This window comes from Osmerus eperlanus, chromosome 14, assembly GCF_963692335.1.
Source record: "Osmerus eperlanus chromosome 14, fOsmEpe2.1, whole genome shotgun sequence".
In the NCBI taxonomy this organism is placed as follows: Eukaryota; Metazoa; Chordata; class Actinopteri; order Osmeriformes; family Osmeridae; genus Osmerus; species Osmerus eperlanus.
The window spans coordinates 7795319-7820331 of NC_085031.1; the positions used below are offsets into that span (position 1 = coordinate 7795319).

General features: G+C 41.2%; 2 protein-coding genes across 2 annotated transcripts in view; one reads left to right on the plus strand and one right to left on the minus strand.

The window, feature by feature from the left end:
- The window catches only part of map3k1 (mitogen-activated protein kinase kinase kinase 1, E3 ubiquitin protein ligase), a 30265-nt gene extending 28089 nt beyond the window's left edge, over nucleotides 1–2176 (minus strand). The window contains exon 1 of the mRNA XM_062477652.1: nucleotides 1672–2176. Within this exon, the coding sequence (XP_062333636.1) occupies nucleotides 1672–2162 (491 nt within the window). The 5' untranslated portion in view covers nucleotides 2163–2176. The remainder of the gene's footprint in view (nucleotides 1–1671) is intronic.
- Nucleotides 2177–16701: 14525 nt separating this feature from the next.
- Nucleotides 16702–24506, plus strand: ankrd55 (ankyrin repeat domain 55). Its single transcript, XM_062478556.1, has 11 exons — nucleotides 16702–16864; nucleotides 17623–17742; nucleotides 18014–18144; nucleotides 18486–18595; nucleotides 19615–19675; nucleotides 19953–20081; nucleotides 20857–21041; nucleotides 21703–21870; nucleotides 22120–22799; nucleotides 23199–23300; nucleotides 23458–24506. The coding sequence occupies exons 1-11, from the start codon at nucleotides 16825–16827 to the stop codon at nucleotides 23742–23744; spliced, it is 2013 nt and encodes a 670-aa protein (XP_062334540.1). The 5' UTR covers nucleotides 16702–16824; the 3' UTR covers nucleotides 23745–24506.
- Nucleotides 24507–25013: the final 507 nt, after the last annotated feature.

Below are 25013 nucleotides of genomic sequence, written 5' to 3' on the forward strand. Positions count from 1 at the left end.
CTGCTCTTCAAGTCCAACTCCTACCTGAGATAGACATGACAGTTGGCATTCCTTGTAAGTTAGTAGTAAAAAGGTCTAATGGAAGTATCTTAGACATTACATATTGTTTGTTATGTGATGCTCTTATGATGTTCTGTAAATCGCTTAAACCGGAAAATGTAAAGCATAGTCTTCAGCATGTTCTTGTGTTCTAAGAGAACATTTTGATTTGTGAGCTTCAGGCCAAAAACTATCCTTCAGCTGATAAATCACATGCAAATATAATACAACAAATTCATTCCTATCCTCACTGAAGCCTACAATGGTACATGCCTAAATAGACAAACTGGACAGAGGTAGACTATTGGGGTGTCAGCACATCTGAATGACAAATTCTATATTGCTGTTCAGATCGTCTATAAATAAAACTATGTTGTAATAGTCTTCATATTTCAGTGTGGCACTCCAAAGGATCATCGAAGAGGACTAAAGTTCAAATGGGGAACTATTGTGTATAGAAAAAGGGCTTGGGCCTCTGAGGTCCAATAGTGGGTCTTCAGTGAAAGGATTTCAGTTGTTTGTTGGAATTCTACCTTTGTTGTGAGGGGATCCTGATGGTTTGCCTTAGTCCATTATCCAGGACAAGAAACGCAACAATGGAATCCAGCTCTCTTTCCATCCATTTCTTTAGTTTTCAACATCCTATTCATCTTTCATTATCTGTACAGTTCCAAAAGCCAACGTCTCATGTTGCAACAAATTCTCAGTTCACAATGTTTCTTTTCTAAGAAACTGACATTCATCCCATAAACTCTAGACTTTCTCACATGATTATGTTAACTGATCTTCGCACTGTCACTCATTAACCAAGACTTTTCTTTCAATAAGTAGGTAAGGTAGCCAACATAGAATTTTATTTTTATAAAGATGAGATGAAGCCCCTGTGTACCAAAACAATTTAAACTTAGAATGATTATCGAATTGCATAATACGTTTGACACCATAGAATAGGTGTAAAGCCAGATTACATATAATCATGAAGTATCATCAGTAGCTTGGTATTGTTTCAGTTTAGAGATTGAGGGTCAACAGTAAAGCAAGTAAAGAAATCAGTGCTTAAATCTTTTTACGATCCAGACGCAAACAATTTGTTAATAGTTATGCTAGTGAATGTGTTCTTGCATAGGCTATAAACTTCGCAGTTGGCAATAACTGACATAGGCAAAACAGGTAATGTCGTAGGCAACGATGGGAGGCCATTAGCCTACTACAAATACTTAAATCTAGGATGACATCAATTAAATCCGCACGCATGCCACTTTAAACTGTTATTACCTACTAAAAAAAATGGGTAAATACAATCAAAATAACATAACATACTTTAGCAAATTTGGAACTGTTGGACGATAAGCATTGCAAACAAAACAATGGCAAAATTACAATTTCCACTGACAAATCGTAGCATGTGGCACTTTTAGACAAATACTGTCGGCTATCCATCGGCCATGTAGACTACAATAAAACGTTATGCTAAACATAAAAGGATGCAAACATAAAAACAATGCAAACATAAAAACAAACAGGTTGAAATAAAAGTCAGCCAATAAGAAGTTGTAAAAGTAGTCAGTTAGGACTGCAAATACAACTATAGCATTAAACTAATACTGAACAGTCTTTATGAAATATTCTTACCTATTTTGTGAAGCGCTCACTTCCATTGAAGTTCCGGTAGCACCATTATCAGGACTGAGAGGGTCGCTGTAGTGTTTTAAAGAAGTTTTCAACAATTCCTGAGCAGCTGAAGTAAGAGTATTACTTTTATCTGAAATTGGATGATCGGTAAGTGAATTGCTCTTCTGAATGTGGTGAGCTTGCTGTAATAAAGTAGCCTGAACAGCACCAGGCGAGGAAATAGACAAGAAGTGCAGCTGTGCTGATATCGGAGCCGTCCCAGTCTCGGGAGATAGGAACAGCGACTCAGGTTTATCCAGATCCACACTTCTGACTTTCCGCAGCTCTTTACGTCTCCATTGTGAGTTTTCCCCGGTATTACTCTTCGCCTTACCGGGACTGCTTGGAAGACCAGGGTCACTTGAATTTCCCTGAGGACCGCTTCCAACGTTTGTGCCGTTGTTTGAGTTAGATATTCCCGACGACGAGGTCCGGCTCCCCGCCGTCGCCATTTTCTGTCCCGGAGTTTATCACTTATTAGATTCTATGGAAAAGAGGGAGTGGAGGGAATTGGGGGAGGATCTGGAGGGAGGAGCATGAGAACTGAGTTGTTTTCATGTCACAATAATACAAGTTCGCGAAATATGCACAGTAAACACAAATGCAATTTTGGCGAAGTTGACAAGAAAAAAACAATACCCGTAGTAAGTTGTTATTGCTTCATTAAACACGGTTTATATGTTGCCATCTCTGATTCATTAAGGTGAGCATAGTCACACGGAACTTTCGTGTAGCACATGCAATCATGCATGAGCTGTACACCTGCAGGGTCACCTAATAATGCCAGGAATCTGTGTGTATGTGTGTGTATGTATGTGTGTGTGTGTGTGTGTGTGTGTGTCTGTGTGTGTCTTAGTGTGTCTGTGTGTGTGAAAGATTGCAGAGCCAATACCTCCAGATGAGCAGGGTTTTCTGTTTGGATAAAAAGATTTTTCATAATCCGTTGCGACTGTTGCTTGTCAGACTGCATACTTAATTCCAGTATTCATCAGTGAATTGTGTTACATGTGTCTATTGATACAAAAACTCAGCATGCACATTGCAAATGTTCACAAAGTCCAATTAAACTTACACCAAATCAACTATGTCATTACAATCACCAGCTGCATCACAGGCATGGTCACTGCACTATCTATAATTCCAGGAATGTCTGTGCCACTGAATCAACTAAGCGACAACTTAATCACTGACTGCATCACAGGCACTGCACGGGGTTTGTAACTTGAAGATTCAGGCCTGCTCCTCGGTCGGTTGTCAAACGGGTATAGGACAAGAACACTATTCCTACTACTTACGTGATAATTGTAATATAAGTACGTAATAGCCTACTCTCTAACTTAAAACAAGGGGTGGAAAGGGTTAAGTCACAGCCAATAAGTAATGAGCCTAAACTATACCTAACCAAATTCTGTCAAGATCATTTTTACTTTCATCAGCTTTGGAAAGTCATTGCTATTAATCATGTGTTTTTGTAATTTAAATACAATTCAAACTACATGGACTCAATGTGATATAGATTGACATGAACATTTAAATACCTTGTAATGTTTATTTTAATATTAAATCTGCTATAGGTAATAAATTAAATTCAAATATGAGAAGCGCACCCGCTTCTTCTCTGAACTTGTACTTTCCACCAGCTCGAGTTTGACAGTGGTTTCACAATATAAGCCCAGGATGAATGTCCGCCTCACCAAAGGCGATTGGCTGGTACAGGGTTGCTTGAACCTAATTGGCTTGAAAGTAGCGACCACTCCAAAATTGGGAATTTATATTCCACAGGCACTTGTCTGTGTTGCTAAACAACTCTCAGAAGGCCTTATTAGCTTCCACAACATAGGGGACAAAACAACACAGAGAGATCCTGGAAGTCTTAGCCACCGTTGAGCCCAATTTCCTGTAAGTGTGGATCCAATCCATCACTAAGTGCTATTTTTAGATAACCAGGCTTCCTGTAGTTTACCACTTCCTGTTCACCTGTGCTGAAAACATGACAAACCTATTTTCTTGTCTTTGATTTATTTTTGGGGTGATTTTGTCAAAATGCTTCAATACACCTTGATACTTTATTAAAGTAAAGTTCATTAAAAGTATTTTCTATGCAATAATTAGCCAGTATTTCATATTCTTTACTCACACTAGTAAATAATCGCTCACTAGATATGCTATCTCTACCAATACAATGAACAGTGAGGCCAATACATTTAGATTTTAAAATGTTATACTGTAATTGACTCCATTAAAAGTCACATGTTTACAGGGTGGCCCAGAGCAGCCACAAATCCCTGAAATCTGAGTGGACAACACAGTGAAAAATAAATAAATAAGGCTAATTCATCCCTTGTCTGTATGTTGTACATTAGATCACTGTCTTGCAAGAGACTGCACCCACACAAAAATGTTATGAAGAAAAGAAAATAAGCTTAACAAATACCCAGTATGACAAACAGTTTACATTGAAGATTGCTCCACTATCAGCACGTTTTCCTAATTATGATTCCACAAGACATAGAAAATGATTGGTTAAGATCCTATCGACTGTATCTAATGATCAATCTCAATATAATATCAGTATGGTTCACACTGTAAACTCTCACAAGGAAATCTTCACAACAAATGTTATATCATTTTCCTCACAATGTTTATTTGATAACAAGCCAAATACTACAGTCTGGGCTATGAATATCAGTTCTAGTATGCAATAGAGGACACCCCGTTGCTACAGTTTTCTGAGAATAACGAAACCCATGCCAGTGTCTTTTTTTCTTTCCCTTTTTTTGCCATTTTCATTGTGTTTAGCAACGGTTTTCCCCAAAGAGATGCCACTCATTCCATTTGATTTGCCATTGATTTCACACTCCTGCCCTCTTCTGACAAGCACACAAATGAATTTAACCCCTGGGTGTCAAATGTTCTCAATTTGTGTGATAGCCTCTGGATGATTGCTTTATGGCCGTGTTCAACTATGTGCAATTCCCTATTAAATCCAAATCTCAATTCTTCTGTCCGAGGAACAACCCACGCTGGGGCATATTAATCCTTTGCATGCGGATGCAGGCATGTCGGACCAGCTTGGAACCCTGGCCCAGAATCTGTCAGCTTCAGTTGAGAGGTGGGGGTGGGGATAATTTTTCTTTGTGGGATCACTTTCCCAAGAGGCTGGTAGATGCATACTGTAAGATGCAGCATTCCAAAGTTCAAGGTTTCATGTCCTCAAGAATGTGCCATTTTCACTAACCTGCCGAACAAGGTTAACTGTGGTGGGCCATGAATTTAATCCTTGACTTCTCCCCAGGACGTCTCCAGAATGGCTGTTCAAACACTGCCACCAGTTAGCTGGGTCAGCTCCTCCTTTGAAATCAACACTGTAACAACTTGGGGTTAGACCTAACTGTTATTTTTGGAGGAAATAGGCTGACATGGACATGCATAGCCCCTACATAGCCTTTCATTTTGTTTTCAAATAGGACAAGAACTTTCATCACAAGGCTTAAAGCTAGGATGTGTAATCCAGAGAGGCTAGCAGTTATATTTGACCCTTTGAGTCCCATAGTTGCCTCCAGCGAGAAAAAGCTTTTAATTCTGCTTATATAGCACGCTCTTGATCCAGATGGGGTTTTTTTTTGTAGAAGTTTCTAACACGGTTTGTCTTTTCTTGTTTTCTTTTACTGGAGGTTCAGGAGCAACATAAAGTCCCTGCTGTTCATCTTCCATTCTTGTGCTCGCTCTGCACAGCGACAAGGAACCCGCGCTGATGTGTGATTGTCTGTTCGAACAAGTTGGGCAGCGGAGTGCAAAAATAGATTTACAGACAGGAAGGACATCCTATCATTACATTCAGACCGAATGCAATGATAGGTCGATCAGTTTTTAGTCTTGTTCCTTCCACAGAAGATACTTTTTTTTTTACATTGTAGGAGAGACATTGAGATATTGACTTTTTGTAGTACAGAATTCTACAAATGCAAGTATCCAGTGGTATTTGTTGCACTACCATTTACAACAGGCAAACACATTGTGTCAGACTATATATCCCAACCCCCCAAAAAGCATTATGCCATTGTTGGAGTTGGATAAGATTAACTTGTAAAACTAATTGCTTCAGCCTTGAGCCAGAACAACATGGTGTCTGTCTGAGGATATCAGGGAAGTAGTGCAACCACTGAGTTAAAATCCTTTTAATTGTTCTTCTGAGAATTAAGCATTTACTTTACCCATGACTGAGAACACTCAAACAGTCATGTGGTGCAAAACCAGCTTTTTAAAGAACAAGCAGAAGTTCTTTAAAGTAATTAATCTTTTCCTCTAATCCTATTTTGGTCTGTGGCTGCAGGAGGTTTAGACACCTCCTATCTCCAGCAGAATGTTGGATGTTCAGAGTGAGTTGTGTATCTGGTCTTGTTCATACAAAGCCGTGCAACAACAACACAAAATGATGGAAAGAAGCAAAGGTTTTCATTGCAGTAATGGTGCAGTAATGGTATGGTTCCGTAATAGCATTTGTGACAACATCTGCCTACTTTACCTATGATATAAAATGATAAAAGGAATGTTAGTTTGTATGAACTTTGTATGACTCCTGTAGAAAAACCAGAGTGTGGAAGGTTATGCTAGTCCTCCACAACTCTAAACCTCTGAGCTCTGATCAAAAGTCCTTGAAACCAGATACAAAGACGGGCCAACCCAGTTTGTTTTGGGCTGTGTTCCACACACACACACACACACACACACACACACACACACACACACACACAGTGTGTCGGTCAGAGCGTCCTGGGGGGTTGTAGATTAGTCATTGTTTTGAGGAGTGAAGGGATCATGCAGTACTAGGCACTGAACTCTAACCAGGTGGGAGGACAAAGAGGAGGCTAGCCAGTCTTGACACCACCCTCTTGTCCTCTATTTCCCTTGTCTCTTCTAGAAACTCAGCAGTTTCTTCTTACCTACCTGCATTTCACTTTGAAATATCCCACATTACCCCACCTAAAGCAGAATGCCACATCAATCTTTTGTCATGGCTGAATTAATACAAAATGGAAATTGTACGGCATAGAACATAACCAAAATCTGGGGAAGCAAAAATGACTGCAATTGTTCCACAACAAAGCATTTCCTAATTCAAATACGAGTTACAACTCCATAAACATCACTGTCAAAAGTTAATGTCAGCAAAAACAGACAATAGGATGTCATCACATCTCTCATATCCTCTCTCAAGCATTTGTTTGGCACAAAATCATGGTGTTTGATAATTATCTTTATTTCTCTGTGGTACCCCCACCTTCCACTTAGCTTGATGAAGCACAGCAGCTGCCCCTCCCTTCCCCCTGCCCCTCCTCCACTCCTCCACTCCTCCACTCCTCCACACACACACACACACACACTCCCCTATGGGGGAGTGCAGGGTTCTCTCCTACAAATCCCCTTCCACTTATCTTTCACCATAGCCTTATTTCAAAGGCCCCAAAAGACCCTGATGATATATTCACTAGTCACTGTGAAATTAAAAGCTCTGGAATTTGGCTTTGGTAGGAGTTTGAGTACACAGTCCTGCCTTTAGTGTCTTCTACTGTGATAGTTGAGTTTTCTGCTTGGCTGTCCATGTTTATGCTAAGGGATAAAGTTGAGCTTGTTGGTTTTATTTTTATTTTGAGTAACATAGCACAGGTAAGCAAGTTCTCCAAACTGCACCCTAAATTGATTGTGTTGAAGGACTTTGGTTTTGAGCAGCACTTCTAAAAATTGAAGACAGCTTTTCATCTGTTATGCCACCCTCAACAGACAATACATTTATGACCATTTTTTATGTTTTGGTGTTATGATACATGTCAGCCAAGTCAACTCTTGCGTTCATTAGACATAAAGGACCTTAGCTGCAATGTACATTCAAGAACATTGAGTAGCTTGTGTTGAGGAACAAAATGTATAACTATCCCAATGACTTCATAAGTCTCGTTTTGATGTCCTAAAATCAGAGTTGAGACAAGAACATCATCAGATATTAGTTACGTGTGTCTCCAATGTTTCTATTCTCTTTAGTCTTTTGTCCTCTCATATCTTCATATCACATCTAGCATACACTACCAGAACATGCACTAGTTAGGTGTATTTCTATATTGTTACAAATGTGATGAAGTGTCTTGTTGGTGAAAAGCACTCTGATAGACAAACAAAAACGTCATCAACCTGTAAAAACACAGATTTAAAGTACCAGTGTATTTTTACCTGTTAAAAGCACCCTTGCTAAAAATAAATGTTTACCTCTCACACAATAAAAACATTTTCTTTCAAGTGGACACATCACCCAAACAAACCCCAAATTATTTCACATTTTGGTTTGATGCCAATGTGGCTGTATTTGGGGCAATGCTTTGCGAGTAAAAACACTTTGGACTGGATAAAGAGGATATTGTGCACAGAAAGAAGCTCTGGGCACTCTAGGTCATCAGTCTGACCCTTGACCTCTAGAGAGCTCAAACAGGAAGCAACTGTTCAGGCAGCTCTTCACAGCAACATAATGGAAGCTGGTTTACTCTGGAAGGAATGTGGCCATGCCTCTCTTCATTTTGCAGCCTTTAATAGCTATGAGTGTTTATGAGGTAATTATTTAACTTATAGATTACACTAATTTGCCATTATGTTATTGTGTCTGATATTATGTATACATTGTTTTTGAAATACAGAAAAACTATTTTGGGTTTCCACAGATGCAAAAACTATCTAAAAACAGACACTAAATCATGGCCATCCTCTCAGTCACTACACAACACAAGCATCCACAGTTGTCAGGTTTGTTCTGCGGACAATTGTCTGTGTGTTGTGCTGTCTTTGGCAGATGGTGAAGTGATGAGTGGCTGTGAGTTATGTCTGCCAATCAGTAGAGCGCTCTCACAGTCTGATGATTATGAAGGCCACGGGGAGACAGCAGGTTCCCTCATGCACTCTCCCCCTCTGCCTCTCTTCTTCCCTTCCCCCCTCTCCTTTCTTTCTCCTCTCTACTTCCCCTTGCTTTGACTTAAACCAGCAGGGAAGCACACATCTGAAGCGGATGAGCAGACGGCACCATAACACCATGCAGCATGGCACCATAACACCATGCAGCATGGCACCATAACACCATGCAGCATGGCACCCTTAACACCATGCAGCATTGGCACCATAACACCATGCAGCATGGCACCATAACACCATGCAGCATTGGCACCATAACACCATGCAGCATTGGCACCATAACACCATGCAGCATGGCACCATAACACCATGCAGCATGGCACCATAACACCATGCAGCATGGCAGCATAACACCATGCAGCATGGCACCATAACACCATGCAGCATGGCAGCATAACACCATGCAGCATGGCACCCTTAACACCATGCAGCATTGGCACCATAACACCATGCAGCATGGCACCATAACACCATGCAGCATGGCACCATAACACCATGCAGCATGGCACCCTTAACACCATGCAGCATGGCACCATAACACCATGCAGCATGGCACCATAACACCATGCAGCATTGGCAGCATAACACCATGCAGCATGGCACCCTTAACACCATGCAGCATGGCACCATAACACCATGCAGCATGGCAGCATAACACCATGCAGCATGGCACCATAACACCATGCAGCATGGCACCATAACACCATGCAGCATGGCAGCATAACTCCATGCAGCATGGCACCATAACACCATGCAGCATGGCACCATAACACCATGCAGCATGGCACCATAACACCATGCAGCATGGCAGCATAACACCATGCAGCATGGCACCATAACACCATGCAGCATGGCACCATAACACCATGCAGCATGGCACCATAACACCATGCAGCATGGCAGCATAACATTTACATTACATTACATTTAGTCATTTAGCAGACGCTCTTATCCAGAGCAACTTACAGTAAGTACAGGGACATTCTCCCCGAGGCAAGTAGGGTGAGGTGCCTTGCCCAAGTACACAACGTCATTTTGCATCGAACCAACAATCTGCTGATTAATAGCCCGACTCCCTAACCGCTCAGCCATCTGAGCAGCATGGCAGCATAACACCATGCAGCATGGCACCATAACACCATGCAGCATGGCAGCATAACACCATGCAGCATGGCAGCATAACACCATGCAGCATGGCAGCATAACACCATGCAGCATGGCAGCATAACACCATGCAGCATGGCAGCATAACACCATGCAGCATGGCACCATAACACCATGCAGCATGGCAGCATAACACCATGCAGCATTGGCACCATAACACCATGCAGCATGGCACCATAACACCATGCAGCATGGCAGCATAACACCATGCAGCATGGCACCATAACACCATGCAGCATGGCACCATAACACCATGCAGCATGGCAGCATAACACCATGCAGCATGGCACCATAACACCATGCAGCATGGCACCATAACACCATGCAGCATGGCACCATAACACCATGCAGCATGGCAGCATAACACCATGCAGCATGGCAGCATAACACCATGCAGCATGGCACCATAACACCATGCAGCATGGCAGCATAACACCATGCAGCATGGCACCATAACACCATGCAGCATGGCAGCATAACACCATGCAGCATTGGCACCATAACACCATGCAGCATGGCACCATAACACCATGCAGCATGGCACCATAACACCATGCAGCATGGCAGCATAACACCATGCAGCATTGGCAGCATAACACCATGCAGCATGGCACCATAACACCATGCAGCATGGCAGCATAACACCATGCAGCATGGCACCATAACACCATGCAGCATGGCAGCATAACACCATGCAGCATTGGCACCATAACACCATGCAGCATGGCACCATAACACCATGCAGCATGGCAGCATAACACCATGCAGCATTGGCAGCATAACACCATGCAGCATTGGCAGCATAACACCATGCAGCATGGCACCATAACACCATGCAGCATGGCACCATAACACCATGTAGCATGGCACCATAACACCATGCAGCATGGCACCATAACACCATGCAGCATGGCACCATAACACCATGCAGCATGGCACCATAACACCATGCAGCATGGCAGCATAACACCATGCAGCATGGCACCATAACACCATGCAGCATGGCACCATAACACCATGCAGCATGGCACCATAACACCATGTAGCATGGCACCATAACACCATGCAGCATGGCACCATAACACCATGCAGCATGGCACCATAACACCATGCAGCATGGCACCATAACACCATGCAGCATGGCAGCATGTTAAATATTGTTCCTACCACCACGTCCTTGTCATGATTTTCTCTATACTTTCATCAGCACCCAAAAATCTGATAACAACAACTAACATATCTGTATACCCATGTTGCCAATTCAGCCAGAGAAAAACAAATGTATGCTTGGCCAATCAGAATTACAGGTACGCCACCTATGTAGAGCACAGCCTCTAATTATTCATCAAGATTAGACAAGATTAGATTTTTTTTGTTCATGTTTAAGTAATGGTCATCATCCACCATCAAGTAGTATGCAGTTTCCGCTAGACACCAGGGCTTTGCTGGAACAAACACTGTATGTTCACACGTCTCGCTACGGGTACAATTTATGGTGGGCACCAGATGGCTGTGAGCGCTGGTCCCTCCATGGTTCCACAAAGGCATTTGAATGTGGCGCTTATGGGATAATTTTATCCCTGTTTAACCATTTATGTAAGAATTTAACAAATGTATAACTTTACTTATTTACACTGTTACGCTTTGGGTGCTGGTCAATCCCCTTGGGTTTCGGGTTAATAATAGTCAGAATAGAATACATCATGATTACATCTTGAACATCATCGATTTGGGGGGAAGAAGCCTTAAGATTATGATCATCACACATTACTGATTGACAAGAATGGAAAAAAGTTACAGAAATGCAAAGATTTTTAGCAATGCAAATCAACACAGAATTCGAACAAATTTAAATCAAACACAACATTCAGTCCTTTCGAACAGTCTATGCATGGGTTTCAAAATGTTGAGTTTGGCTTGTGGTGGCAGTTGCAAGAACATTATGTGGTTTAGCATAAATTAGTCCATGTTTTTGTCACCTGATACCCTACAGGAGAATGTAGCAAAAGCCAGTATAATTATGGTAACAGAGAAGATACACCGACAAGGCAGGTAGCCTACCTGTACATTTTTGTGCGCTCGCAAACCCAGTGCTTATTATAATTGTGTGCCAAATCTTGCCGTATCCAAGAGGATTTGCGGCACGAGATAAACAATAGAGCATAAAGTGAAACTATATTCTTTTTTCTATCGTCACACAATATATATCGTCATATCGCCCAGCCATAATCTGGATTACTAAATTAAGTGTTTGGTCAAAATAACGGTGGTGTCACATTTACCTGTTTTGTTTTGTGAAAAGATTTAGGATTAAAAGATTCATAATGAGGTGCTCTGCCAATTCATCTGAGAGCATTACTAATTGCCAATCCTCAAATTGCCATTGAGTGAAAACATTTTGTTACGCACTTTTGTAAAGCAGATTTTTTCACAAACAGGCCTAAATTATTGCCATGTTTTCAGGATGATCAAAGAGGGTAAATCCATTCTTACTTCTCTCTGTTCTGCTTTTACACCCTCCAGTGTTTGACCTGATATCTACCTCTTTTTCTTTTTTTCTCTCTCTCTTTCTCTCTCCCTCACTATGCTTTGTCCACGATTATGCTCTCTCTCTCTCTCTCTCTCTCTCTCTCTCTCTCTCTCTCTCTCTCTCTCTCTCTCTCTCTCTCTCTCTCTGTCTCTCCCTCTCTCTCTCTCTCTCTCTCTCTCTCTCTCTCTCTCTCTCTCTCTCTCACTTTGCTTTGTTCATGGCTGTGCTGCCATTGTCCTACCCTCTGATGACTGCAAATCATCTTGTGGCCAGCAAAGTTTACTGCAGGGGAAAAATAGGGCCCCTTTTCAAAGCCCCCTTTTGTATTTTTCTTTCTCCTCCATGCCCTCTACACTCCCTCCCCTGTTTCTCTTTTTCTATATTTTTTTCTTCTGCCTTCCTTCTCTGGCACAAAAATCACACAAATTTAAAACTCTGGGTCAGGTCATGTAAAACAAGCATACATTGGTTTGCTCTTTGTCTTGGCAGAGTTCGGAAGGGCCAGGGTACAACTGCATTTGTTATTTGATAATTTCCCTTAAAATTGATAGTGACTGTTTTTAGAATTGTGACCATTATTGTTAACTTTGGTATTTTAAGACTTTGAAGCCAATACGAAATATGACTATGTGGTCAACAGGGCACTAAACATGGGATGAGGGCAAGGTGACTAAAAATGTCCCTCAAGCTACAATGAAACCTAGTTCTCCTATATCCTCATGAAATATTAACATTAATAGACTAAATTAATATAACAATAATGCAGCATTTATTATATTGACTTTTTGGAAAGTCAATATAATAAATGGAATTTATTACATTTACACATTACGGAATTTCCGTAATGTGAACAGGTTCAGGCCAGTGCTGAGGCAAGGCAGAAAAGATGAAACAATGGTCCTCATGCTCTTCAAGCTGTGCCAGATTCCATCAGTCAAGCTGTTCACAAGAGAACAGGTGAGCAGGCTGATGAAAGGAGTGAGAGGGAACTCTCCCTTGAATAGTTTGCCCCAAGTGGCACAACTGGCTTAAGCCAAATCTCAGTAAATCCATTAACTTGAACCCCAGCGTATCATAAACTTCACACTTGAGAATGACAATGTGAAGGAGGTGGAGTGCCAACAGCCCCCACAATCAGACATGTGGGATGGAGGAGAGGGGTATGTTTGTGTGTGTGTGTGTGTGTGTGTGTGTGTGGGGGGGGGGGGGGGGGGTCAAGCTGGCAGTGAGAAGGAAGGGAAAGAGTAGGAATTGATGTGGTGGGGTGGGGTTCAAGGAATTATCTTCCTCATTCTCTCTCAAGTCTTTCAATAGCATTTACTGTTACTATATGATCTGCTCCTGTAAATAATTTCCTGGCCATCCGTTGGTAGGTGGTGGTTGCATGGTGCTGGCAATGTACCCTGTTGGCTTCTCTCCATCAAGTCACTCTCTCTCTCTCTCTCTCTCTCTCTCTCTCTCTCTCTCTCTCTCTCTCCTCTAAGTCACAGAGAAAGAAATCTACTGTCATCTATGTGACACAAAACAACCGGAGTTCTACAATATGACAGTACGTACCAGGTTAATCCACTCAACACACACACAGCACACACACACAGCACACACATACACACACACACACACACACACACACGCACACTGCCTGTCAGAGCCTGGTTCAGGTCAGACGTCTCCCACACTCACTAATTTAGAATTCCAAGGAACAAAAGAGGCTGCCCACGGTGAAGCACAGACAAGCAACTGGTCATCAGTGTTTTGATGAGTCCAAGGCCCTTGGCAGAAACCCACTAACTGTAAAAAAGAATAATACATGAATTAATTCAAAGTTTTGCATTAAATAAAACAGTCAATGGAATGTGTTATTAAGTAGAAATGGAGATTATAAAATCTTTGGTAAAAAAATACATACACATTTTTATGTATTGCATTTCAACATCTCAATGGTCTTTCTCTCTCTAAGATCATTAAAAGTCATGGACGCAGACACATGTCAAGAAGGGTATTGTTTCAACAACATTAAACTAGGACAGAAACAGTGAAACTGAAACACACATTCTAGAAACGTACAGAAGAGCCATACAGCAAACACTACTTGAAAAGTGCCAAAAACGCATGCTTTCCTCATGAAACATAAACTGTCAGAACTTAACAAGTCTTGAGAGAGACTAAACAGTGTATGTCTTGACCTTTAATTCTTAATCTTACAAGTGAGTGCTCATTGATATTGGACACATTTGCACCTAGGGTGGATGAAACAAAGTAGTGCGAAGCAGACATTGGCTTCAAATGTCATACTACACACCCAGCGCAATCACTTGCCATTCAGATGACACATTTGAAGACACACAGATCGATGTCAGTAGTCAGTGTGTGCTAACACAAGCATTACTGTGTATCCTGTCCAGTCAGATGTCAGTCCAACTATTCAGTAAACTTCTGTGGTCACCTGAGATGTTCCCACTTAAAATGTATTCGTACTTTTGTTTTACGATAGAGGTAAAGGCAACTCATATGACACATCCCTTGACTTGTTGGTTTGCTATTCTAGCATTCTCTGACCAGCCATACTAAGTTATGCTCACTGTGAGCTCCTCCTTCCAAGAACAACAAATGTTTCCTTACTGAAACAAAAGAAATATTTCTTTTATTACTTGTAATAAAGTGTCAAACTATTCTGCAGTGGAAATAGTGTATTTCATCATCACACTAAGTGCATGGTTCTTGTCTTACCGTCTATTTTATTAAATAGTGACATCTTGTGGATAGAAATCAGTACTACTCTAACATCAACAAACAATCCACATCCTCTACATCAGGTTCTTAAACATTATTAATAATAATAAAGTATTATTCAAAGCGATGTACAGTCCAGGGACAATTATATATTACTATACTATAACAACCCACACACATTTTCTTTATTTATGTTATGTTGCTTGCCATACATACAATGTTTAGTGTGTTGGCCACAGTACTAACAGCAAGATAATTGTTGTATCTCAATTCATTGATGTTTTAAAAAATACAATATTTCGATTGTACAGGGCACTATTTGCTTTATGAAAAAAAGAAAAAAAGAAAAAAAAAAAAACATAATGGCAGCCTTTAACGCTATGATTTAACACAATAATATGAATCAGAAACAACTCTCTTGTTTATAGAATCTAATTGTAAACGTGTCTTGGATGTCACACTTCAGTCTGAAAACAAGCCAGACAGTCTACCCACTTATCAGAGAGAGAGAGGGAGGCGGGACTTATTTTTCCCATAATGGCTGTCATCTCAGGTTCCCATGACAACTGGCAGCAGAATAACTATGAATGGAATGAAAATATTTATTTTCCCTTGAGTAGATTCCTGTCTCGTTTCAGCACACAATCACATGCTCTGTGTTGTTATGGAGATACTTGAAATCAAATCTATAAAAAATGTAATCCTTTTCATGATAGACGTTTGAAGATTGAGCAGGAATATAATGAAAAGGAGAAATTTATTTTCTCTCTCTATCATCCACCCACTCTCATTTTTGCTCAACCGAACTGCTCTTTTGTTGAGTCAAGTGGATGCCCTCCCTACGTTTACACAAAATATCAATGAATAACACATCCTGGTGCCTTAGTATCGATCTAGTAGGCTGGCTGTAACACATGGCAGGGCGAAGACGGCAGGTGAAAAATGGGAACTTAAAATAACCCCTCGAAAGGTTGTTTGTGTGTGTACATGTGTCTGTGTGGGGGGTTGTGGGATGGTTTAGATACATACTAATGCCCTGGCTGTGTGACCAAGTGTGTTACCCAGTCTGAGAGTGATACAGTACAATGAAAACAATACCAGTCACCACCAGCAGGCTGTGTATGTGTTTATGTGTCTCTCTTTCTCTCTCTCTCTCTCTCTCTCTCTCTCTCTCTCTCTCTCTCTCTCTCTCTCTCTCTCTCTCTCTCTCTCTCTCTCTCTCTCTCGCCCCTCTCTCTCTCCCGCCCCTCTCTCTCTCCCGCACATGCTCAGTGGGTTCCCAAGCATCCTCCATTCATTTATCTGCCCCTCATCCATTGTCTGGGTGGGCAGTATGCTGCTGAGGCTGCCTCTCACCATCCATTCAGACTCCTCCTCTCGCTGGATGCCTGATCTCTCCATCCCACCCTCCATTCATTCATCCCTCCTGTCTTCTCTCCTCTGGGGGGAAAAGAAAAGCGAAACAGGTGGATTCTTCATCTGTCCAACAAGAATCTGTGATTTGCAACGCCGACTCCACCATTTTGGGAGACGGGGGATCACTCTCTCCTTTCTTGCCTTTTTCTTATCTTACTGCTGCAATGGATGAATGAAGATTCAAAGAGGAGAAGGGGGGGGGGGGAGGAGTGGAGGGAAGTCTGAATGAGCTAGAGGTGTAAGCGAAACGTGTTTCAACCACTGGCAAATGTGTCTCCTTTTCTCAGGAGTTGATCGTACAACACAATACTCAGCTTGCCATGGAGTTTAGCGCCTCATCCGTGTTCGACCAACAGAAAGGTAAGACGATGGATATTATTACAAAAAAAAGAAGGAGGTACGAGGGTGGAGAGAAGGATAGACAGAAAGGAAGAAAGGAAGGGGGGCGGGGGACAGTTGCTGCCTCTGTTGCCATGGAAATGCAGTGTTCCCTCCACTTGGCTTTGGCTTCATTATAAGTAGAGATGGTTGTTTTAACACAGCATAGTGTGAGTATGGTGTGTATGGGTGTGTATGTTTTTAAAATGACTTATGATCCAGTGTTTAAGACTCAGGCCAAAACCTAAAATGTTGTCTTATATCCAGTCATTAACCCTTGATAGGGGATTCTGTCTGCAAGCAAACCACCAGTAATTCCATGATTTTGAATACATGTCAGAGATGTAGCTTTGATTAAATGAGTACTGTAGGTTTTATAATATTAATTAATTAATGAATCTATTGCTTTTATGGATTATATCATGGATTCCTTATAAAGAATAAATAGTCTCAAACAAACAATTAGGCCTTGAAGAGTTGGGAAGCGCAAAATGTGTCAATACACAAATTCAAAGTGTCTTTCAATTTACACTGAAAAGACATAGCACAATTCACTTACATTTGACAGGTTATCCTCTTTCAGGAAACCCTTCTAAGTTTTTGTATAACATATGAGCCTATAAACCAGCCCCATTTGGTTCTTTCATGTTTTTTTATTTAAACTGTCAGTTCATAATTTTATTTTCAAAATGTTTTACATTGTTAGAAGGTTGTTTTACAAATGTCTTGGCGTGCTCTAGATTCTGCTGAAGAAGTGGACCTGAGTTTAGTTTACCAAGCAGCTGCCAACGGGGATGTCAACACATTAACAGCAACCATACGGGAGGATCCCTCCATCTTGGAGTGCTGTGATGGCGAAGGTATACAGTAAATAGCTGCAGGATCATTAACTTGGTGCGAAGTGCCATGTTAAGCATGGTTGAAAGTGTGATATTGAGTAATTTCTTTTGTGATTCATGAAAATTTAGTTTTGGGTCAACAACCAATGCTTGTATTTTCAATTACCTCTGCTAAATTTAGGCCTACAATCTTCTCTCCATGCAGTAAAAAGCTGCTGTGATTGTATAGGACAGTATTTTTAGGTTATACCTCCATACTTGAAATATAACTTTTCCTGTGTTTTTACTGCAGGTTCCACTCCATTGATGCATGCAGTGTCAGGGAGGCAGGTGGACACAGTGAAGCTGCTTTTAAAGATGGGCGCCTCTATCAACACTCAGGATGCTTGTGGACGGACCTCACTCTCACTGGCTACATACTTGGTACAGTATGAAGTTCCAATACAGCACATTGTAAATCCTTAGATTTTTTTGCTCCATTCCTTTTATTGGCATAAGCCCTGATGTAATATGAATATGTATGTCAGGGATCTTCCAATATGTAAATTCAGTCAATTTTAGGTCAGTGACAAAAGTAAATGAGGACATGTAAATGGACTGCTCAAAATGTACCATTATTTGTTGAGCTGGGGGTTTTTAAAATTATTTTTAGAGACAATTTTCATTTGCAGCTTCTTCTTTTCTTTCTCAAGCCATTTATTTTTAAGTAAAGTGCTGTAATTCAACATCCCTAGTGTAAATGTACTGCTCTCTCTCTCTTGCAGGGCTGGCTTGAAGGCTGTGTGTGCCTATTGCGAAATGGAGCCAAACAAAACATCCCTGATAAGAACGGCCGCCTGCCACTTCATGCGGCAACCGCTGAAACTGACCTTAAGTGAGCACCAGTGTACAGTAAATCACTGCCATCCATATGCCATTATTCATTATTTCGTTAAGTACATCTTTATTTATATAGTGTCACGATTATTATAATATTTTGATCAATGCTCTACTTCAAAACAGTTCCCATCCTAGAAAATTGTAGGCTATGAGAAATTCTAAGATGAAAAAGTTAGCCATTCAGAAACGTCTATACTGTACTTTTACATGTGTCAACATTGAAACATCATGTCACCATTGTTCATAGGCCTGCTGCTTGGTGGGGGTCATTAGCTGGGTGGCTTGTTACATGGACAGAAAAACCTTGTTCACTATGATGTGTGTGTGTTTCTGTGTGGGTGTTTGGATGTGTGCTTACATGCATGTCTGTGCAATTCCCATAGCGACCATAGACCTTTGCTCAATACGCTGAGACAGCAACAGCTGCTGCACTGGGTTTCCTCTTTCACTCTCTATTCTTTTCTCTCTCTTTCCCTAGCACCTACAAAATATATATTTTACTACCCTCGTTCTCTCAATCTTTCTCACAACCTTTATCTATTATTTCTATGTCAGCTGGCTATACAATATAAAATAGCTGGACTATCCAGTCCAGTGCATTGTGCATCTACAAAAACAACAGACGCAAGTTCTTTGACCTCAGCTTCCTATTCCTTCCTGGACATCTGTTCTGCTCTCATATTATTTGTTAAGGAAATGGAAGTAAACGTTCCTGCAATTTCTGAGGTGTACACTTTATCACAATAGTTTTAATGTGTTCTAAGTTTTAAAATGTGAAGACACATGAACAAAATGTGAACTGAAGTAATTTTTTGTAAGAGAAGAAAAGGATCTTTTGGATCACCATACTTTCTCTACAAAAATAGTCCAGTCTCAAACACATCAACAACTTTTTCATTTGCAATGGATATCCGTTTCTAATGTTGTGTGGTCAAATGTTCAGTACTAAATGCTCAAATATTGAGCAATGAGTTTGAATTCATACTATAACTATTTACTGTATTTGATCCACAGACTCATGGGAGTCCTGTTGCAGCAATCCACTGCATGTGAAATAAACCACCAAGACAATGAGGTAGGCATCAACACACCCCACTACAGTAATGCAGGGCTACTCACAGCTACTGGATACACATAACCTGTCTCTCTGTAGTGTGAGTGAGGGGAAGAGAGTGGGGAATGTCCTCAAGTCAATTACAATTCTGAAATAAAAACCTTAACAATAAATTACCTTACAAAATAATAATTAAGAACCAAACCAAGTTAATTGACAGACATTTCACAAAATGTTTTGCTACAACAAATGTGTTATATGTGTTTACAACAAGTCCCAATCTGATTTTGTTTGGTAGGGCATGACTGCTCTTCATTGGGCGTCTTTCCATAACCGTCCTGAGCATGTGCAGGCACTCTTGCAGAAGGGGGCAGATCCCACACTCGTGGACAAGGACTTCAAGACAGCCCTCCACTGGGCAGTGCAGGTTAACTAACCTACCATGCTACAATGCTGATGCATTTTTGTTGTGTTCGATTGTAACTGTTCTCATTCCATGAACATCGTAGTCATGATGACATTTCTGGATAATATTTGACCCAGTAACATGCGCAGTAGGTGTTCACTCATCAAAACTTGCACACATGGAGCAAACTCCAAATAGGCTTGTATAGGCTGGTCCTCCCAGTAGGTTCAATCCCATTGAGACCTGAGGCTGACACCGTGCCTCCTATAAGGACCAGGACTCTACAACCACACTGTGAATCACTAATTAAACGCAATCAGTTACGATAAACCCCATGTAAGCTGAACGTGCACTTTCAGTTTGACATGGTTTTGTGTGGTGGTCATTGAACCACATGGAAATACAGTGCATTACTATCAACTTAACAATCCTAACCTGCCCAGGGTACGGTTAGCTAGTTTCTATAAGGTGATTCTTCACAGTGACACACAGTGACTCATCAATAACTGTGTTTCCTTACCCGTGCTGACTTGAGCATTCTGTGAAAACTATTCTCATTATGAGTCCATGAAAGTTGTTAAACTTGCAATCTCAAACAAACAAATAAACAATAAAAAAATAGATCACAATGTACAATATTAACCGAACAGCTAACAACAACATCTTTAGTAACTATAAAAATTATGTGTCCTAACATGTGTCTCTATAACCGGTGAGAAATAACTGCCTTGGTTAGTGGCCTTTGGCCATTCTTTTCTTTTTACATTGTTTATTGTTCAATCTTTTCCTCCAATAGAGTGGCAGCAGATACATGTGTTCCCTGATCCTGGAGCACCCCCAGGGCTCTTTAGTAATCAACTATGATGATGAGAATGGAAAAACGTGCGTGCACATTGCCGCTGCTGCTGGTTATAGCGACATCTTGTATGAACTAGCACACTTTCCAGAAACCAACCTGCAGGCATTAGATGTGGATGAAAGGTAAATTAAATCTGCAACACATTTCGTTCTGTTCATAATAATTTGTTGTCATTCATTTGACGCTAACATAGGAGGTTGGATGAGGCTCCATACATTTTGACATTCCCATTGAACTAATTTCTTGACCAAAATCATCTACACACTACAATTTGCCTGGCATTGCCATAACCAATTCACAAATGCAAATCTGTTTTGAACTTCTCAGTTCATTTTAGATTTCCAAAGGGTGTTATCAATGGGTGCAGACCAAAATGCCTTTGAATGTAATAGGAAGCAATTAGACACAATTAGACCATTAGCCCAATCAGAGCGGCTAAACTTAATCTTGGCATTTGAGAATGCCTCAACGTCACTTATCTGTAGTCACTGTTTCAAACTTGCCCCATATCAGATTAATGGTTGTAATTGGTTCAGATTTTGGTCGGAGGGAAATGTTTTGAAAGGGAGGGTGGCCAGAATCACCTGCCAGATCAAATAAAATATGAGCTGGCAGATTCATCTTGTACCCAGGCTGGATCAAAACTATCCATCTGTCAGAGCAAATCTCTAAACATGTTTTACAGTCATTTGGGCCTGTTAATTATATACTTTATTTAACTGTACGTAAAAGTTCAAAGTATTTGACACTACGTCTAGGAGAGTGTTTCTCTTCATCCTACAGGACCCCTCTCCATTGGGCAGCAGCAGCAGGGAAGGATGACTGTGTTCGGGCCTTAATACAGCAGGGAGTGGAGCCTGGACCCAGGGATATCAACGAGAATACACCACTCACTTATGCAATGTACTGTGGCCACACTGCCTGCATCAAACTCCTTTCTGTGGAAAACAGGTACAGACTGAAGTCAAACACCTGTTAAGTATTGAACTGATTAGGTCTGGTACTATGCTTTCACTTAGACACTCACAGTGCAACTGAAATGTGCTTCCACTGTATCTAGGGCATATAGTGTGTGGTCCTAGACCAGTTGATGTCCATAAAGATTACATTCATTTTGCAGAGTAGAAAATGTGTCAGTCAATACCACAATTGAGACTAATTCGCGATTAACACACCACGGTCATTGATTGATTCTCCCAGATCGGATTCCGCTAGACCCCTGCCTGCTCAGGGGAGTGACCAGACTCAAAAGAAGGAAGGCAAGTTCCGTATGCTCAACCAAATCTTCTCCTGCAAGAGGAAGAAGGAGCACCACATTGCCCGACAGAGAGAGCTGGGACACGACTTGACCGAGGAGACCTCCGAGGTGGATGACATCATCACAATGTTCGACTGCCTGGTGGACTCCTCCTCCTCTTCCTTGATGACCAAGGAGCTGGGAGATGAAAGCTTCAGAATGAGGAAAAGGCCAACGGACACACAGAAGCTCCATCTTCACGATGACCCAACTGAGAAAGACTACAATGGATTGCCTCCCATACGGACGCTAAGCCTTCCACCGATCACTTTGGGAAACTCTTTGTTACAATGCTCCCAGAATGCTGTGCAGCAGAATCAAGTCAATGGACCACCAGTGAACCACTTTGTTTACCGGTCTCAGAAAAGCAAGAGCGAGCATGACTTGTTTGACGGCAGGCAAAAGGGACATGTTTTTGTCAACCATACCTGGAAGACAAAGTCTAATCAGTCTGTTTTGGCCCAGAAGTGCTGGATACCACCCCCTACAGAGAGACTGTTGAATAAACTGTTACACGAGAAATCCGGTCCTTTGGATATTGTTTGTCCCAACCAAGCCCCATACACCCTGAAGAATGAACAAGGTACCGTACAACGGTTAAGTGACAAAATTGTGGCTTAAACATTTGAGGTTTTAATTAGACAAAGTTGTGTACCTCAAAAGGGGAACTTTGACACCTGACCAAAGTACCCGTTAAACCAGAGTAATGACACTTTGCAGAAAAAAGGCCACGTTCTTTTTCAGATCTAAAAGATTCACTAAAAGATGCACTTCACTCAGCCAATGGGTCGTACTATGATGTTCTTGTGTTTGGAATGAAGTTTTTTTAACTAGATTGCTAGTTATTTATTATAATACTTATTAGAGTATTTGAGTCTCTTAATTATTCTCAAACAATGACTTAACATTGAGAGTTGATTTAGTTGCTCGTTGAGAGGAAAGGCATCCATCCACCATTTCTAAATTACATATTTTTTCACAGCTCCAAAGACACACCTGCTACCACTGGACAGGTTGAAGATGAGGGATACTGCTCTTACACGCAACAGTTTAGCTCCCATTCGTGATCACTGTACCCACCGGTGTAAGTACCTTTTTCTCAACACTAATGGCATTTTTCCTGTCCACTGGGTGATGCCAGGCTTTTGTACTGAAAGAAAAGTATTGTTGTGTGGCTACTTGCTTTTTGATACCTTCATCAGCACATTACCCAAATGTACTATTTGAATTTCCCATTGCAGTTTCTTTACCACCTGACCAAGTCTCCAAAGGAGTGAAGAAGTCCAAGTCCTTGCCCCTCAACACCCTGGGTCGGGGTTCAGGGGGACTCCCCCCACCTGTCACCTCCAAGTCACAAAGGTCTGGGATACCCCAAAGCCAGTCCCTCTGCTCTTTCTTGCCCATGTTGAATGGAGACCCTCTGAGGACTGTCCAGGTCCTTCCAGCCATTCCCTCTCAAAGGAGACACAGCCCCACTGTCACTGAAACTAAAACGGATGGCATTGACAACTTGGAGAACAGAACCTGATTCAACCATAAGGCTCATACTGTTTGTGGAATGAGTAATGGTGTTTACCTGATGCACTGTAAAAGGGATTCATCAGCCTCCCATTACTGACTCAAAGAATCTGTATTACGAGCATGACATTGCTCTTGTAGATTCTGGGGGTTTCCTTAAACCTTTTATAAAATGTTACAGTTATTACAAAACTGAACACTTGGGTTTATAACAACCTCAAATCTCTAAAACATGGATCATCCCCTGCACACATTTTTGTAATTTGCATGGCTTTGATCTATTTACAACACATACTAGACACACAGACAATAGAACCAGAAATGAATGCCTAACAAGGCCAATGTTGAGCTTCTGACTGATTACTGACCCAAGATATCGTGACTGTTATTTGACTGGGTCAATTTACAGCATGTGATGCACAGTTGATTCTTCTCAGGTGTGAAGTGATGGAACACTGGCGTAAAGAGAAATGTATGCTTACAGCATACACATGTATATTAGTCAAGCCAGACTATAACTCAAAACTCATCAAGAGAAATGATCGGTAAGTATCAGACAAAATAGCTAGCGATTTTCATTTATTGTTTAAAAAACAGGACTCTATTTTTACAAATTTACACTTAGTAACACCAGAACGAAGGGCATGCACTATGTACTGTTGGATCTTCTTGCACTTTTCAATGAAGACATACTGTATGTTTAGGTTGTTATGTGACATCCTTATGTGTTATGTTTAGTAAAATGAATAAAATATGATGTTTTTATCACTTAGTGAGTGTTTGTGTGACTAGTGTAAAACATATCACAGTTTTAGTCATGACTATCTAATGTTCTGAATGAATATTGCCATGCCTGCCAAGACTATAGAGTGGACTCTATTTGACTCTGGATTTGCTTAACATTAGTATTACATGCATAACTGTGTCTTTTTTGTTGTCTGTTGCTCTTTATAATTTTGATATCACATGGACTCCATTACTTTGATACCCCCCCCCCCGCCCCGCCCAGGCGAGTTTACGTGTCTCTTTGCGCGTCAATGCTGCTTCACTCCGACAACCTGCGCCTCGTCCGTTACTGTTTAACAACGTTAACTTGGCTACTTGTTTGGCGTTGCCTTTTCAGCGTGAGATATACAAGGTGTGGCGTGAGAGCGTGAGAAATTGTTAAAATGCGTGTGTCAAACGGCGAAACCGTGAGAGTTGGCAGTTATGACAATGTGACTCATTCTGAATTATGATGCCTGCCTGTCTGTACCAATGACTGTAAAAAGAAGGTGTG

Excerpts from the sequence above, each read along its gene's own strand:
- ankrd55 (XM_062478556.1), top strand. The coding sequence starts at position 16,825 with ATGGAGTTTAGCGCCTCATCCGTGTTCGACCAACAGAAAG. Across the intron at positions 16,865-17,622 it reads CGTGTTCGACCAACAGAAAG|ATTCTGCTGAAGAAGTGGAC; the intron begins GTAAGACGATGG and ends GGCGTGCTCTAG. Across the intron at positions 17,743-18,013 it reads GGAGTGCTGTGATGGCGAAG|GTTCCACTCCATTGATGCAT; the intron begins GTATACAGTAAA and ends TTTTTACTGCAG.